The sequence below is a fragment of the Grampus griseus genome (genome assembly GCF_964374135.1).
Source record: "Grampus griseus genome assembly, chromosome: 7".
NCBI classification, from domain to species: domain Eukaryota; kingdom Metazoa; phylum Chordata; class Mammalia; order Artiodactyla; family Delphinidae; genus Grampus; species Grampus griseus.
In genome coordinates this window covers 62,384,803-62,400,935 of record NC_139001.1, presented here as the reverse complement: position 1 = coordinate 62,400,935, position 16,133 = coordinate 62,384,803, and the positions used below count along the sequence as shown (strand labels likewise).

At 39.8% G+C, this 16,133-nt stretch overlaps 1 protein-coding gene across 1 annotated transcript; it reads left to right on the top strand.

Annotated features, from left to right (window-relative positions):
• Window positions 1-16,024, top strand: KLHL41 (kelch like family member 41). The gene is made up of 6 exons (XM_082658728.1): window positions 1-1,195; window positions 5,034-5,191; window positions 5,312-5,419; window positions 8,151-8,336; window positions 10,756-10,902; window positions 15,683-16,024. The coding sequence occupies exons 1-6, from the start codon at window positions 86-88 to the stop codon at window positions 15,792-15,794; spliced, it is 1,821 nt and encodes a 606-aa protein (XP_082514854.1). The 5' UTR covers window positions 1-85; the 3' UTR covers window positions 15,795-16,024.
• The last annotated feature ends 109 nt before the right edge of the window (window positions 16,025-16,133 follow it).

Sequence of the window (16,133 nt, the reverse complement as noted above, 5' to 3'; positions counted from 1 at the left end):
CTGATCTGCCTTTTTACTGCTAGACCTGTGTGCTGTGAGGAGCTAAGGCCTTAGTGTCCCCTTCCTTACCCAGGTTACTCACAAAATGGATTCCCAGCGGGAACTTGCAGAGGAACTGCGGCTTTACCAATCCACCCTTCTTCAGGATGGTCTAAAAGATCTCCTGGATGAGAAAAAATTCATCGATTGCACACTAAAAGCAGGTGACAAAAGTCTTCCTTGCCACAGATTGATTTTGTCAGCTTGTAGTCCTTACTTCCGTGAGTATTTTTTATCTGAAATTGATGAGGCAAAAAAAAAGGAGGTAGTACTAGATAATGTGGATCCCGCTGTACTGGATTTAATCATTAAGTACCTGTACTCTGCCAGTATTGATCTCAACGACGGAAATGTGCAAGATATTTTTGCATTGGCCAGCCGCTTTCAGATCCCCTCCGTGTTCACTGTCTGCGTTTCTTATCTTCAGAAAAGACTTGCTCCTGGTAACTGTCTAGCTATCCTAAGATTAGGACTTCTTCTTGACTGCCCGAGACTCGCCATCTCTGCCCGTGAATTTGTGTCTGATCGCTTTCTACAGATTTGTAAGGAAGAGGACTTCATGCAACTGTCTCCACAGGAGCTGATCTCAGTCATTTCCAATGACAGCCTAAATGTAGAAAAGGAAGAAGCTGTATTTGAGGCAGTGATGAAATGGGTGCGAACAGACAAAGAAAACAGGGTTAAAAACCTTAGCGAAGTGTTTGATTGTATCCGTTTTCGCCTTATGACAGAAAAATATTTTAAAGATCACGTTGAGAAAGATGATATAATTAAAAGCAACCCAGAACTCCAGAAAAAAATCAAAGTTCTCAAAGATGCCTTTGCAGGCAAACTCCCAGAACCTAGCAAAAACACAGAGAAGGCTGGGGCTAGTGAGGTGAATGGTGACGTTGGTGATGAAGATTTACTTCCTGGTTACCTGAATGATATTCCCAGGCATGGAATGTTTGTCAAAGACCTCATCCTCTTGGTTAATGACACAGCTGCAGTAGCTTATGATCCCACGGAAAATGAATGCTACCTTACTGCACTGGCTGAGCAGATCCCCAGAAATCATTCCAGCATTGTTACCCAGCAAAATCAAGTGTACGTGGTAGGAGGCCTCTATGTGGATGAAGAAAATAAAGATCAACCTCTGCAGTCGTACTTCTTCCAGGTAAGAAAGGATATTTTCATATATGTAGAGACATAAAGGAAAGGCTGTTAGTCACCATCTAGTTAGCTGACTTGTGAATTATTCAGGCTGCTTGTATTTTATTCTACTTGATGTGCTATTCCAGTCCCTTGAATTTTCATTACTTAGAGGGAGGGCTGACAAATATTTGAATCAGTTAACTGCTTGTTAATATTTAATAAACGTTTTGGTAAAGAATGAGGTTCTATTAATATTTAATAAACGTTTTGGAAAAGAATGAGTTTCTAATTAATGTATAAGTGATGGCTCACGATTTTCTTTATGCATTTTACCCAAAATGTCATGTTTATAGTTGATTGTGACTGTAACCCTTTAAAGTCCAGTATTTTAGTAAAAACGAAATTTAATCTTGTGTCCTCTTTCTGAAAAACAGGTTACTGTATTTCCCAAAATCAAAGTACTTTACACATTACAAAATGTTATAATTGATCAGATTTTCTACCTTCTTCCAAGTTTCCTTGAACTGATTTGAAGTTCCTGGAGGTAGCATTTCATCTCTTATTTATGGTTACTGCCTAAAATATACTTTTGTTGAAAATGAAAAGAACTTGTATACATATTTTACATGCTTTGGATTACCTTCTAGGAAACACTGTCTACACAAGTGTCACTCATTTGGATTAATTGTATTTAGAAATATTTATGATAAATGATCAAATTTATTTGGATCAGAGTTGTACTTAGACATATTGGCAACTTAATCTGTATTATGAAACCATAGAAGTTTCCAAGAAAACACATCCTCCTAAACTAACACTCTTTGTAGTTTGTTTGAAAGGAGTTCGTTTCATATTATCAACACATTATATTTACCAGTTTATGAAGGAATCAGTGGCTTAACCTTCATCTTTAATAATGTCAGTACCAGTACTTTGTAGCTTACAGATAGTTCAAAAGAGTTTGTTTAGGTCATGGCTACTTATGGCCTGGGGTTTATGGGCACTTGAGTTGGAAAGGCCAAAGATAAGCATGTGTAGAATGTCATACCACAGTCACTGAATGCTTTCAAAGTGTGTAACATACGGTGCATTTATAAAGCACACTCTTTTTTTTTTTTTTTTTTTTTTTGCCGTACGTGGGCCTCTCACTGTTGCGGCCTCTCCCGTTGCGGAGCACAGGCTCCGGACGCGCAGGCTCAGCGACCACGGCTCACGAGCCCAGCCGCTCCGCGGCTTGTGGGATCTTGCCTGACCGGGGCATGAACCCGTGTCCCCTGAATCGGCAGGCGGACTTTCAACCACTGCACTACCAGGGAAGCCCTAAAGCACACTCTTTAACCAGCTTTTTCTAATCTTGAAAAATGTAATAATACATGTTAATCACAGTTCTTAATTTTCCAAGTTCCATTAAAGAATGTTAACTATGAAATATGATTACAGCTTCTATTTTATTTTTATAAGTATTTGAATGTGGGCCAGAAAATTTCCTAAGCCCTAATTTTAAATTCAGATAAATTTCAGGAAGGGTAAATTCAATTGAAAAGGCAATAATTTTATCTAGGAAGTAAAAATGACATCAAAATACAGACAGACAGACAGATACCTGGAAATCATAGACCCAAAGAATACTTAATAGCCTTATCTTTATTCTCTTCCATCCTGTTACTGCCCTTGCTTTTATTGACACAGCCTCTCATTTCTGAAACCTGCTTGATGTTGTTCCTTTTGGCTACAAAAGGTTATACAAAGTTGAAAGGGTCGACTCCCTGTCATTTCCCATGCCTTGCTCCTTCTAAAAGGCACAAATAGTGGGACAAGATGCCAGGATAAAAACACCTGACTGTAAAAGAGGGTTATGACTCACAAGAAAATATATGTATGAGAATCTCAGGCTTTGTATTTTCTGCTTGGTCACCTCTGTTTAAAATGTATTAAGTTAGGATTCATATGACCTTTGATTGTATACTAGAATTAGATTATGAGAATTTTTTTCCCTAGGTAAGAGCTGGTCTTTTCCATAGACTTAATAGTTTCATCAAATCTTTGAACACCACATCTTAAAGTAATCTAGGTCCAAACTCTAATTTTAAGGGTGAGAAAACTGAAGCCAGAGAGGTTAAATAGCTTGACAGCTCATCTGTAAAAAAGCCTGGCAGGCAGTCTACTGTCTCATCTGCTGTAGGAAGTGCCCTATCCGGGGTAGTATGGGAATGTAGACAGTATTGTGTAGTGTGGGCTGTAAACCCTCTGGTTTGGGATCATGATGGCTGCTGTTCCCATTTAAAAAGACAAACTATGAATTTGTATAGCTTGCATCAAGTATCACTTAAAAGCTCTGTGAGTTAGTGCAAATTATTTAAACTTTCTGTACCTCAGTTTCCTCATATGTAAAATGGAGAAAATAAAAGTCCCTATCCTGGAGGACTAGATGAGATTACCTGTGTCAAGCATTTAGTATGAAGCCTATCACAGAGTAAAAACTCCATAAATGCTCATTATTACTGGTACTATACTACATACCACTTTCTTGATAAATAATTTTTTTCAAGAAATGAAAACAGGGCTTCCCTGGTGGCGCAGTGGTTGAGAGTCCGCCTGCCGATGCAGGGGGCACGGGTTCGTGCCCCGGTCCGGGAAGATCCCACATGCCGCGGAGTGGCTGGACCCGTGAGCCATGGCCGCTGAGCCTGCGCGTCCGGAGCCTGTGCTCCGCAACGGGAGAGGCCGCAGCAGTGAGAGGTCCGCGTACCGCAGAAGAAAAAAAAAAAAAGAAAACATTAGTGATCACAGTCTGGATGTTGAAATTTGTGACTGCAAACTAACAGTGTATGTGTGGGGATCAAACCGGTCATCTCTGCTAGTTTTAAATAGTACTTTGCTTTAACCAAGGTTACTAGACCAGATAGAGATAGGCTTCCATAAGGACCCCTCCCTATACCACAGACTTTAATATCTGCATCTATCCTTGGTATCCAATTATTCTGGGTTTTATTCCTTTTTCTTCGACTGCATAGAAGTAGCACTAGAGAGGACAACAAACCTGTGAATGCGCACCCTCAGAAAGCAGTTTTCTTGTGCTTTGGTGTCCTAAAATGCAAAGTGGAAAATCTTAAAATTACCAATAGTAAGTGCTAAAGCTGATGCCAGCCATATCAGAATCACCTATCCCAGAGCGTGGGCTCTTGGAGCGCTGTCTTAGGCTTGTAGAACCGGCAGTAGCAAAAACAAGCAAAGTTACTTCCTAACATAAACGAGAGAGAGAGAGAGAGAGAAGGGTATTTTAAATGACTCCCTGAAAAAGGCTAGGAAGTTATAGGCTATAACACCTGCCTATATCCGAAGTAATAAAGTGAAGCATGGAGAACCTAAAAATGTTGAAGGAAAGAAAAAAGATAATGCCTAGTGCCCCAGCTGTCTGTGAAGTGAGCGACAGGTCCAGCTGTCCCGGGCGCCAGCTTGGGAGCATGTTAAATATAGCATGCGGGGTTCAGTCACATACTGTGACCCTCTTTTTCCCCAGTGTCCTAAAAGTATTATGAGTCCTTGTTCAAACCTGAACAAGGCAACATGGGAAGAAAATTTGACAAGAAATCTCACAGTTCTTAACTAATCTCTGGTGACTATTTTATTTTCTCTTTCTTCAAGTTCTGCAGGTTTGAGTACTTTTAGCTATTTTGGTAGGTCAAGTAGCTTTTCTCATTTTTCTCGGTAATTCAAAGGTAAAATATGATCCTTTTGGGGTTGTAGTTTTACTTTTGAGAACTTTGACTATCTCAATGAATTCTAAACAACAAAGTATAGCATATTTTTTGGTACACCTGTAACAAGCTCCACAATTCCTTATATATTGTTTCTTTCAGCTTGATAATGTAGCATCTGAGTGGGTTGGACTTCCACCTCTGCCTTCAGCCAGGTGTCTCTTCGGTCTGGGAGAAGTAGATGACAAAATCTATGTAGTTGCAGGCAAAGACCTTCAAACAGAGGCTTCGCTGGATTCAGTATTGTGCTATGATCCTGTGTAAGTTGGCATGACATTCTCGTTTCCTAAGCATTCAGGTATATGAGTGCCTATATCAAAGTCATAATTTTAGAACCTGAAGTTCACTAAAAGCATATAAATTCTATCTTCTGATTTTAGGGCGGCCAAATGGAATGAAGTTAAAAAACTTCCTATCAAAGTCTATGGCCATAGTGTGATTTCACATAAGGGGATGATATATTGTCTCGGAGGAAAGACCGATGACAAGTAAGTACCCTGACTTCTCCTTATGGTTTATATCCAAGTGATTTTTTCATTACAAGGGTTCCTTCCTGTTTTCACTTGAATCTACATGCTGAAATAGGACTTGGTTCTCACCCATAACATTTTGAAAGTAAAATTTCAAAATAAAATTTTGAAAAGTTATTGGAGGATATTTAAAATGATCGATGAAGGAAAACTGTATACAGTTTTAAAGTTGCTAAAGTCAATTTCTGTATGCCCAGCATATTGCTAAGAACAAACATAATATCTCCATCATAAGCATTCTTACAGTGGAAAAGCAGCATTTAGGAACATAATCAAGCCTTTTATTTGGCTAATTTATAATTATATTTTACTACATTAAAACCAGTGGGCTTTTTATTCATTTAGCCATAAGTAGATAAAAATTAAGTGTATCTCTTTAATATAATATTTTAAATATAACTATTAAAACAATAGTGCTTTAAAATCATGGATTTGTACTTTACATTCATCAGAGAGAATTTAGGTAGTTGAGTTTGAAACTGGTGACTGGGGACTGAAAAGGGGGCAGTTCTTTCCTCAGCAATGTTTCACTTATTTACTCCTGGACAGGTGATATTCAAAATATTTAACAACTGGTCACAAACAGGCACTGATCAAACAGAATAGATATACCTGATATACCCAGTAGCACCCAGTCTCTTATGAGAAAAAGAGGATGGAGTTTCATATAACTTGCTTTCTAGGTACTTCTCAAGGGATAGGTAATTAGGGAAGAGATCTTATACCCCCAAGGGAGAAGTGAGTTTAGAGTGCTCCAGAAGTCAGTCAGTTAAGCCAGTAGCCTGTCTGGTAAAATGAAGATTTTTAGCTTCAATAGTGAGAACAAATTTCCTGCCCCTGAAAACTCTGCCTAATTTGGCTTGTATCATTTACCCAGTTTGTTCAAGAGATGCCCAATCCTGGAAAGGGAGTCAGAATTAAGAATTTAAGGGCAAAGCAGGAAAGGAGAGTAAAATATGGAAATGTGCTAGAATTAAAGAACTGTATGTTGTGCAGTTAATAGTTAATGACTATTACTCAATTAAAATGACATATATTACAGAAAATATGATTTTTAAAAGCAAAGGGTTTTTATACAGTCTGTCCATATTCAAAGATAATATATTCTGAAATTTTGATGTCCTTCTTGATGCCAGATATTCCCATCAAATAAACATTTAAAGGAAGGCCATATTATAAACACACTCAGAGCAAAATCTTGTTTGGAACATTTTTCCTGAGTAATAGAATGGAAAATCTGTATTAAGCAGTGTTATGACTGGAAACATAGTGACTCCGCCAAATGATTTAAATTGTTTCCTTCAAGTAGTATTAGTAACTAGGAAATTGATGTGTCAGTAAGAAGCATGCAGGTCTTGTCAGTAAGAATACATTAATCTTGGAAAATATGATTAACCAAAACAACATTGCGGGCTTCCCTGGTGGCGCAGTGGTTAAGAGTCCACCTGCCAATGCAGGGGACACGGGTTCGAGCCCTGGTCCGGGAAGATCCCACATGCTGCAGAGCAACTAGGCCCGTGCGCCACAACTACTGGGCCCACGTGCCACAGCTACTGAAGCCCACGTGCCGGGAGCCCGTGCTCCGAAACAAGAGAAGCCACCACGTGAGAAGCCCGTGTACAGCAACGAAGAGTAACTCCTGCTCGCTGCAACTAAAGAAAGCCCGCGCAGCAACGAAAACCCAAGGCAGCCATAAATAAATAAATAAAGTTACCTTTAAAAAAAAAAAAAAAAAAACAAAACCCCAGAACATTGCTTGACAAATGCCAAAGTCAAGAACGTTGAAAAGACTCATTACCTAAAATAAGCACTGAATTATACTAGTTATCGCCACTGCATTTGAAGAACATGATTTTGGATCGTGTTCTTATGGAGGAGTTTTAAGATAATACTCATAGTCATATATTAGAGGAAATGCTTCTACTCCAGATATCTGGTCTTTTATAAAACTAAAAAAAATTGTCCTCACAAAAAGTTGAGATTTTGTTTGGTTGCTTTTTGGCTTTACCAAATATATCCAGTTAATCAATTTTTATTTGGAATTCGAACTCCCATCAGTAAATTATGGAATCATAACAACATACTAAGAAGGATAATTCAGGTAAGTCCAGGTTTTTCTGGTACCATTTAGCATATAAAATTGTTTTCATTACTCATCAGCTCAGATGACTAGTTGTCTAATCTTTACTCCCAGATTTCTTAAAATGCATTGGTATATTAGTGGTAGACTAAAATAAAATGAGCCATCATATTGCAGTTACATTTAAAATAGGTACATTCACACCTAGTTATTTCTTAAGTTAACTGATTCATTCTCAGGATATTCAGATAATGAAATGAATAAACGTTTTTGTTACTGAGGCACAATAAAGGGTTTATGAATTTTTGTTAACTCTATTGTGTATTGAATTTAGTAGCAGATAGGATTAAAATTACTCTGCCTGGGTCTCTAGGCAATTGCCAAAAGTAAAGGACCCTACCTTCCAGTAGTATAATTAAGATTTAAAATAGCTTTAGTCCTCATATTTGGAATTGTCCTTTGCTTGGTGATATATGTTCAGATTAAGAATTTTCCTGATCCTCACTATACTACATATTTCAAACGAGAAGCAAAGGTGATTAGTGAAGTTGCTTCTTTCAAAAAAGAAAGCTTCTAAAAGGACCATTTTGTTTTATTTTATGTTTACAGAAAGTGTACAAACAGGATGTTTACCTACAACCCCAAAAGAGGAGACTGGAAAGATCTGGCTCCAATGAAAACCCCTCGTTCCATGTTTGGAGTGGCAGTCCATAAAGGCAAAATTGTGATTGCTGGAGGCGTCACTGAAGATGGTCTTTCAGCTTCAGTTGAAGCTTTTGACCTCACCACCAATAAGTAAGCTGCCATCTCTTACTACAGAATATGAATCACTATATGTTTTAATTTCTAACTTTGGAAAAAAATTAAGCTTTCCAATTAGGACATGGGGAGAAGAGGCAAGGGAGGCAAGGATTGAAGAGGAAGTGTCTTCATCTGTGTTTCTTTTGGTGTTATGGGTGTGAAATGCCTAACATTTTGATGCATTATGTGTGTTTGTAATTTGGAATACATGACCCTCAAGTAAATGTTGGAGTGATCAATCTATCCTTACTTGTTATTAACTTTGTGAATTTAGTCATGCAAAGGTAATACTTCTGAATAATTATATACACATAAATGGATATATATCTCTCTGTAAGGTTATTCGATTTGACATATGTAGTTTCTTTAAGGACAAAAAGACCTCCACTTATTTTGTGATATTTGTAATGCTTCAGATGTTTGATTCTTTTGTGTTCTTTATAATTTTCTTTTCACTTTTAAGCTTGTATTGGCTTAAAGTTAATGTAAAAGATATTTGACAGATATTCTTTACATAGAATTAGTCCTTTTCAAGTTTTTGAGCTCACACATCTAGATGAGTATATAGTTTTTGTTTTGTTTTGTTTTTTGTTTTTTGTTTTTTCCCAGACGCTCAGGCTCAGCGGCCATGGCTCACAGGACCAGCCGCTCCGTGGCATGTGGGATCTTCCCCGACCGGGGCACGAACCCGTGTCCCCTGCATTGGCAGGCGGACTCTCAACCACTGCGCCACCAGGGAAGCCCGAGTATATAGTTTTTATCCTCCTTATTTAGCAATGAGGAAAAAATTACAGCATTATTATTACTTTTTTAAGGAACCATGTACGCCTGATTACAAAACAGACTTTAGTTAATCTGAAAATTACAAGGAAGTTTTATGGAATTAGATTTTTATGATCGTTAAAAATCATGTTTTTTTGAAGACTATATAATATGGGTAAAAACTCAAGTTATAAGAAGTTAAAGACGCAGCACGCAAAACTGCAAATACTCTATGTTCTTAGTTTTGTTCATATGCATAGATGGATGTTTAAATTTATATGCATTTTTTAAAATGACAAAATTATAGCAAAATATTGCTTATGATTATGTCTGAAGGACATGATCATGGGTGATATTTGTTTTCTTCCGTACCTTTCTGTTTCTCCAGATTTTGTATAATGTACATATATTTTTATAATTAGAGAAACAGATATGTTTAGAGAAAAACTATGAGGTCCACCTTCTTTTTTTTTTTGTGGTACGCGGGCCTCTCACTGCCGTGGCCTCTCCCGTTGCGGAGCACAGGCTCCAGACACACAGGCTCAGCAGCCATGGCTCACGGGCCCAGCCGCTCCGCGGCATGTGGGATCCTCCCGGACCGGGGCATGAACCCGTGTCCCCTGAATCGGCAGGCGGACTCTCAGCCACTGCGCCACCAGGGAAGCCCTGAGGTCCACCTTTATGCCAGAGTAATGGAAGAGAGCTACCAATATGACTAACTCATTCTAGACTCTTGATACTTCCAATTAATTTGATTTTATCTTTAGTGATGCTATTTCATATAGCTATTAACATTAAAAGTTTCCTTAAATCCTTTACTTAAAAGGATGAAGTATAAACTATTAAAAAGAAAATTTCCAACCCTGGTTTGTAAACTATTCTTATCACATGCTTTATTTAAAAAGGGTTTGGAGGGCTTCCCTGGTGGCACAGTGGTTGAGAGTCCGCCTGCCGATGCAGGGGACACGGGTTCGTGCCCCGGTCTGGGAAGATCCCACAAGCCGCGGAGCGGCTGGGCCTGTGAGCCATGGCCGCTGAGCCTGCGCGTCCGGAGCCTGTGCTCCGCAACGGGAGAGGCCACAACAGTGAGAGGACCGCGTACCGGAAAAAAAAAAAAAAAAGGGTTTGGAGATTTCTTGAGACACTATGGAGATCAGAGTTTTTAAAAATTTGTATTAGCATTCAAATGAAATCCAACACAGTAGGGCCTACGAGCCCTAGAACTTCCCCCCAAAATTCCACTATTTTTTTTTTTGGCCACGCTGCACAGCATGTGGGATCTTAGTTTTCCAACCAGGGATTGAACCCGTGCCCCCTGCAGGGGGAGCACAGAGTCTTAACCACTGGACCGCCAGGGAAGTCCCTCAAAGCTCCACTATTTATGGCATACAGTTTGATAACCACTGCTGAAGGTGCTAACTAATGAAGGTGAAGTATTCTTGGATTGACATATTGAGGGCTTTAAAATCTAATTTGGTTACATCTTTCAAATAAAGGAATATTTAGATATTTTCCAGTAGCAAATTTAATCTTCTAATTTTGGATGTTTATGCTACTTGAAGTTTTTAATTATAATTTCCTATAATTGTTCAGTAAATACATTTGGCATTTTTAAAAGTTTTACATTAACTGTATCTTCAATAATTCCTAGGTGGGAAGTAATGACTGAATTTCCCCAAGAAAGAAGTTCCATCGGTTTGGTCAGCCTGGCTGGATCCCTGTATGCCATTGGTGGTTTTGCCATGATTCAGCTGGAGTCTAAAGAATTTGCACCCACTGAAGTCAATGACATATGGAAGTAAGTTTTCTTCACTCCAATTTTCTGAACCAAATATTAAATCAAATAAGATAAAACAATTTTGAATAGGAAGCCAGACTTTCCCAAAATGCGCAGGCTCAGCGGCCATGGCTCACAGGCCCAGCCGCTCCGCGGCACGTGGGATCTTCCCGAACCAGGGCACGAACCCATGTCCCCTGCATCGGCAGGTGGACTCTCAACCACTGCGCCACCAGGGAAGCCCTGTATCCTACTTCTTGAGAGTAAACTAAACACTCTTTGAACCTGCTGAACTTTTACACATTGCCACTTACTTAATCAAGTACTGCTTCTAGTTAGCTGTGAGCTTGGGAAAGAACTTATCGGGGCCTATTTCTTAATCAGAAATTAAGAGTTGGACAACTGATCCTTTAAGCTCCCTTCCAGCTTTAAAAGTGTAATGAACGCTCTAGGCATCCAGTAGAGCAAAGGCTTCCAAACCACTTACCTTTCTCCCAGAGAGTACTTTATTTCCTAAGAAGACAGAGTCTGGAATAAACACTTAAACTCTTGAGTTTTCCATGATTCATTAACTCTATTTTGAATCTAATTTAAATATTTTTCCAATTTTCTGAGGATTCAGTTATAAAAGCTTTTTAGAAAAGTGAAAAGTAGCAATCCACTTGACCTCCAAGATAGGTGCTGGGTAGGTCTCCCAAGTATAACACTTGAAGTTGTTACTCAATTGAACTATTTGACAGTTAAGCTTAAAATGAATGTATTTAAAAAGGTGTGTGTGTGTGTGTGTGTGTGTGTGTGTGTGTGTGTGTGTGTGTGTGTGTAGTTTACCATAGTTTCTAATGCAATGAATGTCACGTAGAGGACCAGTGTATCCAGAAGTCTTGGGAGCAGAAGTGCAACTTGTGTCACGGAAGAAAGTCACATAGTAACATAGCTGGGGCAGGGCATACAGTGTGCAGACGTCTGGTCACTATCAGGTCACCACATGTGCTGTCTTCAGCCCAGGCACCATGCTTGCTGATCTAAGTTTACAGGAGGTAGATCTCAGTTGCCTGAGGTGAGCATGAGTTCATGCTGTATACTCATCCAGAAACTGCCAGACTTATGCTTTACCTGTCAGTTTAAAGGCCAGCCCCACTCCCAAGTCTGGATGCCCTTACCTGGCCTGTCACCAGATTGTCCAGAACCTTGGTACTCGAAGTATGGTCTGTGGACCAGCTGTGTTGGCATCTCCTGCGAGCTTCTTAGAAATGCGGAATCCCATGCCCCAACCCAGACCTACTCAATCCGAATCTTAATTTTAACAAGATTAGTGGGTGATTTGCTTACACATTTAAGTTTATAAGTACAGCTTTGGAAGAGTGATCAGTGAAGGCATAACACTGAGCCTGAGAGTGAAAAGTAAGTAACATTTGTTCTATACCTGAACCAGTACATGCCTTATTCCCAGCTGGTAAACTGGAAGGCTGAAAGGCTGGCAGCTTAACCAAACAATTATTTTGTGCATCAGACATCATTTCCTTATGTTGTAACAGTAACTAACTGTGTAGGGGGCAAGAAAAAGTGGCTATAAAAGGAAGTTAACTGGGACTTGCCTAGTGGCGCAGTGGATAAGAATCCGCCTGCCAGTGCAGGGGACACGGGTTCGATCCCTGGTCCGGGAAGATCCCACATGCCATGGGGCAACTAAGCCCGTGCGCCACAACTACTGAGCCTGTGCTCTAGAGCCCGCGAGCCACAACTACTGAAGCCCATGCACCTAGAGCCTGTGCTCCGCAACAAGAGAAGCCACCGCAATGAGAAGCCCATGCACCGCAGCGAAGAGTAGCCCCTGCTCGCCAAAACTAGAGAAAGCCTGCGCACAGCAACAAAGACCTGATGCAGCCAAAAATAAATAAAATAAATAAATTTATTTAAAAAATAAAGGAAGTTAACTATTACCTTTCTTCCTCCAAAAAAGAGGGAAGAAGATAAAGAAACTGGAAATTTCCAGGGAAAGGTTAGACCTAGCAAGAGGATGAGATGGGAAAAGACTGGAAAGCAGCAGAAAAAAATATGAAATAATGGAGGGCTGGGAAGGTTAGGGTTTTTGGAAAATGGGGATAGGTACCAAGAGTGAACAGGCAGTGATTCTTAACCCTGGCTGCTTTTATTTATTTATTTTTTGGCCACACTGCACGGCACGTGGAATCTTACTTCCCTGACCAGGGATTGAATCCACGCCCCCTGCATTGGGAGCATGGTGTCTTAACCACTGGACCACCAGGGAAGTCCCCTGCTGCTTTTAAAATATACCAGTGCCTGGGCCTTCATGCAGACCAATTAAATCAGTTTCTGCAGGCAGGGCCTGGGCATCACTAGTTCTTAAAACCTTCCAGGTGATTCTAATATGCAGCAAGCCTTGAGAAACACTGATGTTAAGGAATGGTGCTATCAGCTGAACACCACATGAGCCACTCTGGATCCTAATGGTGCTCAAAAGCCAAGTTGCGGGCTTCCCTGATAGTGCAGTGGTTGAGAGTCCACCTGCCAATGCAGGGGACACGGGTTCGTGCCCCGGTCCGGGGGCATCTCACATGCCGCGGAGCTGCTGGGCCTGTGAGCCATGGCCGCTGAGCCTGCACGTCCGGAGCCTGTGCTCCGCCGCAATGGGAGAGGCCACAACAGTGAGAGGCCCGCGTACCGCAAAAAAAAAAAAAAAAAAGCCAAGTTGCTTCAACAGAATACTGCAGACAGAAAAGGAAAGTACAGCATCTCCTGGTAATTTTAGCAGGAGGGATTCTGATTATGGTTTATTTTTGTGATTAAGGCAGTGCTTCTCAAAACTGCTTGCTCATTGGAATCACCTCGGGAACTTCAAAAAGCACTGACGCTGCCTCTGTTCCCCTCTATAGATTGTGACTTAATTGACCTGGGATTTAGTTTGGGCTTTGGAACTTCCAAAAGATCCCCAGATGATTCTAATGTGCAAACAAACTTCGGAACCACTGGATTTGGGAAAGGCAAGAGGAGGGGGCATTCATCATTATCTGCTTGGCTGTAAAATTTTAAATTTAGGTACTGGTATTTTCCATTTAGGTAATAAAATCTGGGGCAATAATTCTCAAACCTTGCTGCATATTAGAATCACTTTGGGAACTTTAAAAAAGCCAATCTCTAGGGGTGGGATCCAGGCATCAACATTTTAAACGTCTCCAGGTAGTTCCAATTTGCGAGTCAAGTTTGAGAACGAATGATCTGCAGTGGTTCCCAAGGCAGCATCAGCACCACCTGAGTACTTGGTAGATGTGCAAATCTTTAGTCCTCACCCCGCAGATCTACTGAACCTCTGGGGGTAGGGGCCAGCAAACTGTGTTCTAACAAGCCCTCCAGGTGACTTTGATATGCGATAAGTTGAAAGCCACTGACCTACAGAGAAGTAGCTACCCACTTGCCCTCAACTTCCTACTAGTGAATTCACACATGCAGAGATGAAAATAACAGTGTACTACATTCTAAATCTATAGACCCTCTTACTGTGATGTAAAAAATAATTTCCATTTCTCATATTTTTTCTTGAAATCATTCCATTATGTAGGACTGACCAAGCTGAAAGTAAAAAATATAACTGCCAGGAAGCAAATGCTTTTAGGCCTCATTTAACCTCAACCTCCTATTGCTTAAATGTGGTCACTTTTTCATTAGATCATTTAAAACTGTTCTTTATCTTTTAATTTGTTGCTCCAAATTTTATATAGATAATCGAGGTTCTTTTCCTGATTAGTGGTAAAATATTTTTTGTCTACTTTTCCCTACATAAAAATCACTCAGTGCACAGTACAGCTGTACAGCTGTTAAATTTGGACCATTGATGTAAGTCAGATAGGCATCAGCTAATTTTAAAATTATTTTAAATCTCACTCACTCCTTGTAGAATGATTTGGGAGTATTTCCTATGTGCCAAGTATTGATAGCTTCTGGAGGAGGGAAGATAGCAATGTGAATAAGATATATGTACTTTTGAGCTTGTTGAGGACATAAATATAGGGGAAAAAATTAAAATAGAAGGATAATTGTTATAATGGATACCATACAAAGGACACTGTGAGAAATGAAGAGAAAACAACAAACTGCTTGAGGAAGGTGAGAAAGGCTTCAGAAAGAAAGCAGTGTTTAGGAGTTTCTCATGCAGAGATGGCATTCCAGGCATCAGGCAGAGGAAAAGCACACAGGTCTCAAAGGAACCCAAGTTGTCTGTATCTTTATAACCCTGAATATTCAGAGGGGACAACCAGTTCTTACCTAATGTCAAGTGCAAGAGTAGTACTCACACAGGACAATAAAGGGGAAAGAGAATGGCTTCTTGCAGAGTGACCACTAGTGTCATGTACCATGCTAAGCACTAGTGTATGGGAACAGCTGAAATCATAATCAAAGTGACTAACAGTCCCTGCTCTTCTCAGTTCTTACTCTTTGGTGACCTTGACTCATGGGGACCAGCCATCTTTAGCAGTCCAAAGGCGAAAGATTAATTGCCTGTCTGTTACCCGTCATCTCTGGACGGTCTCTGATTCCCGCAGAAGGCTTAACTGCCTAAGCATCCAGATTAAATACCATGCCAGTAATATGGGCATATGCTCAGAGAATGCATACTTTTGGAGGAATTCAAGTGTTTGTTAGTCTACAAGTCAGGTGCATCCTCCTCTGGGTAAGAGCCAGTAGGGTTTTCTCGGAGAACAACATTTGTATATCCAACACAGGGAAATCTATAGAACTATCTACTTAAAAACAACTTACTGATTGCTTTCTTTTTCTCCATCAGGTATGAAGATGATAAAAAAGAATGGGCTGGAATGTTGAAAGAAATACGTTATGCTTCAGGAGCTAGTTGTCTAGCAACACGGTTAAATCTCTTCAAACTGTCTAAGCTATAAACAAGAAGGTGAAAAACCATAATAGATAGGGAGGTGGTCTGTTTGGATAATAGGGCTTTAATTTATTGTTTTTAAAAAGGCTATACAGAGATTCATGTAGAAATTATTCACTATGTTATTGTCCAAGAGATTAGCAATGGGAATCAAAACCTCAAAGTTATTGAATCTTCAATGTAATGATCATAGCTTAAAACCATTGTCTAAGAAATTAAATCTTAAATTGAACAGAGTATTCCTTTTGTTAATCTGTCTCAATCAACTGTAAAGAAGCTTCCTAAATCTGAGTTTACTAATCCTTTCATTTGCATTGTTGAGGTAACTTTACACTTGTTTTCTATT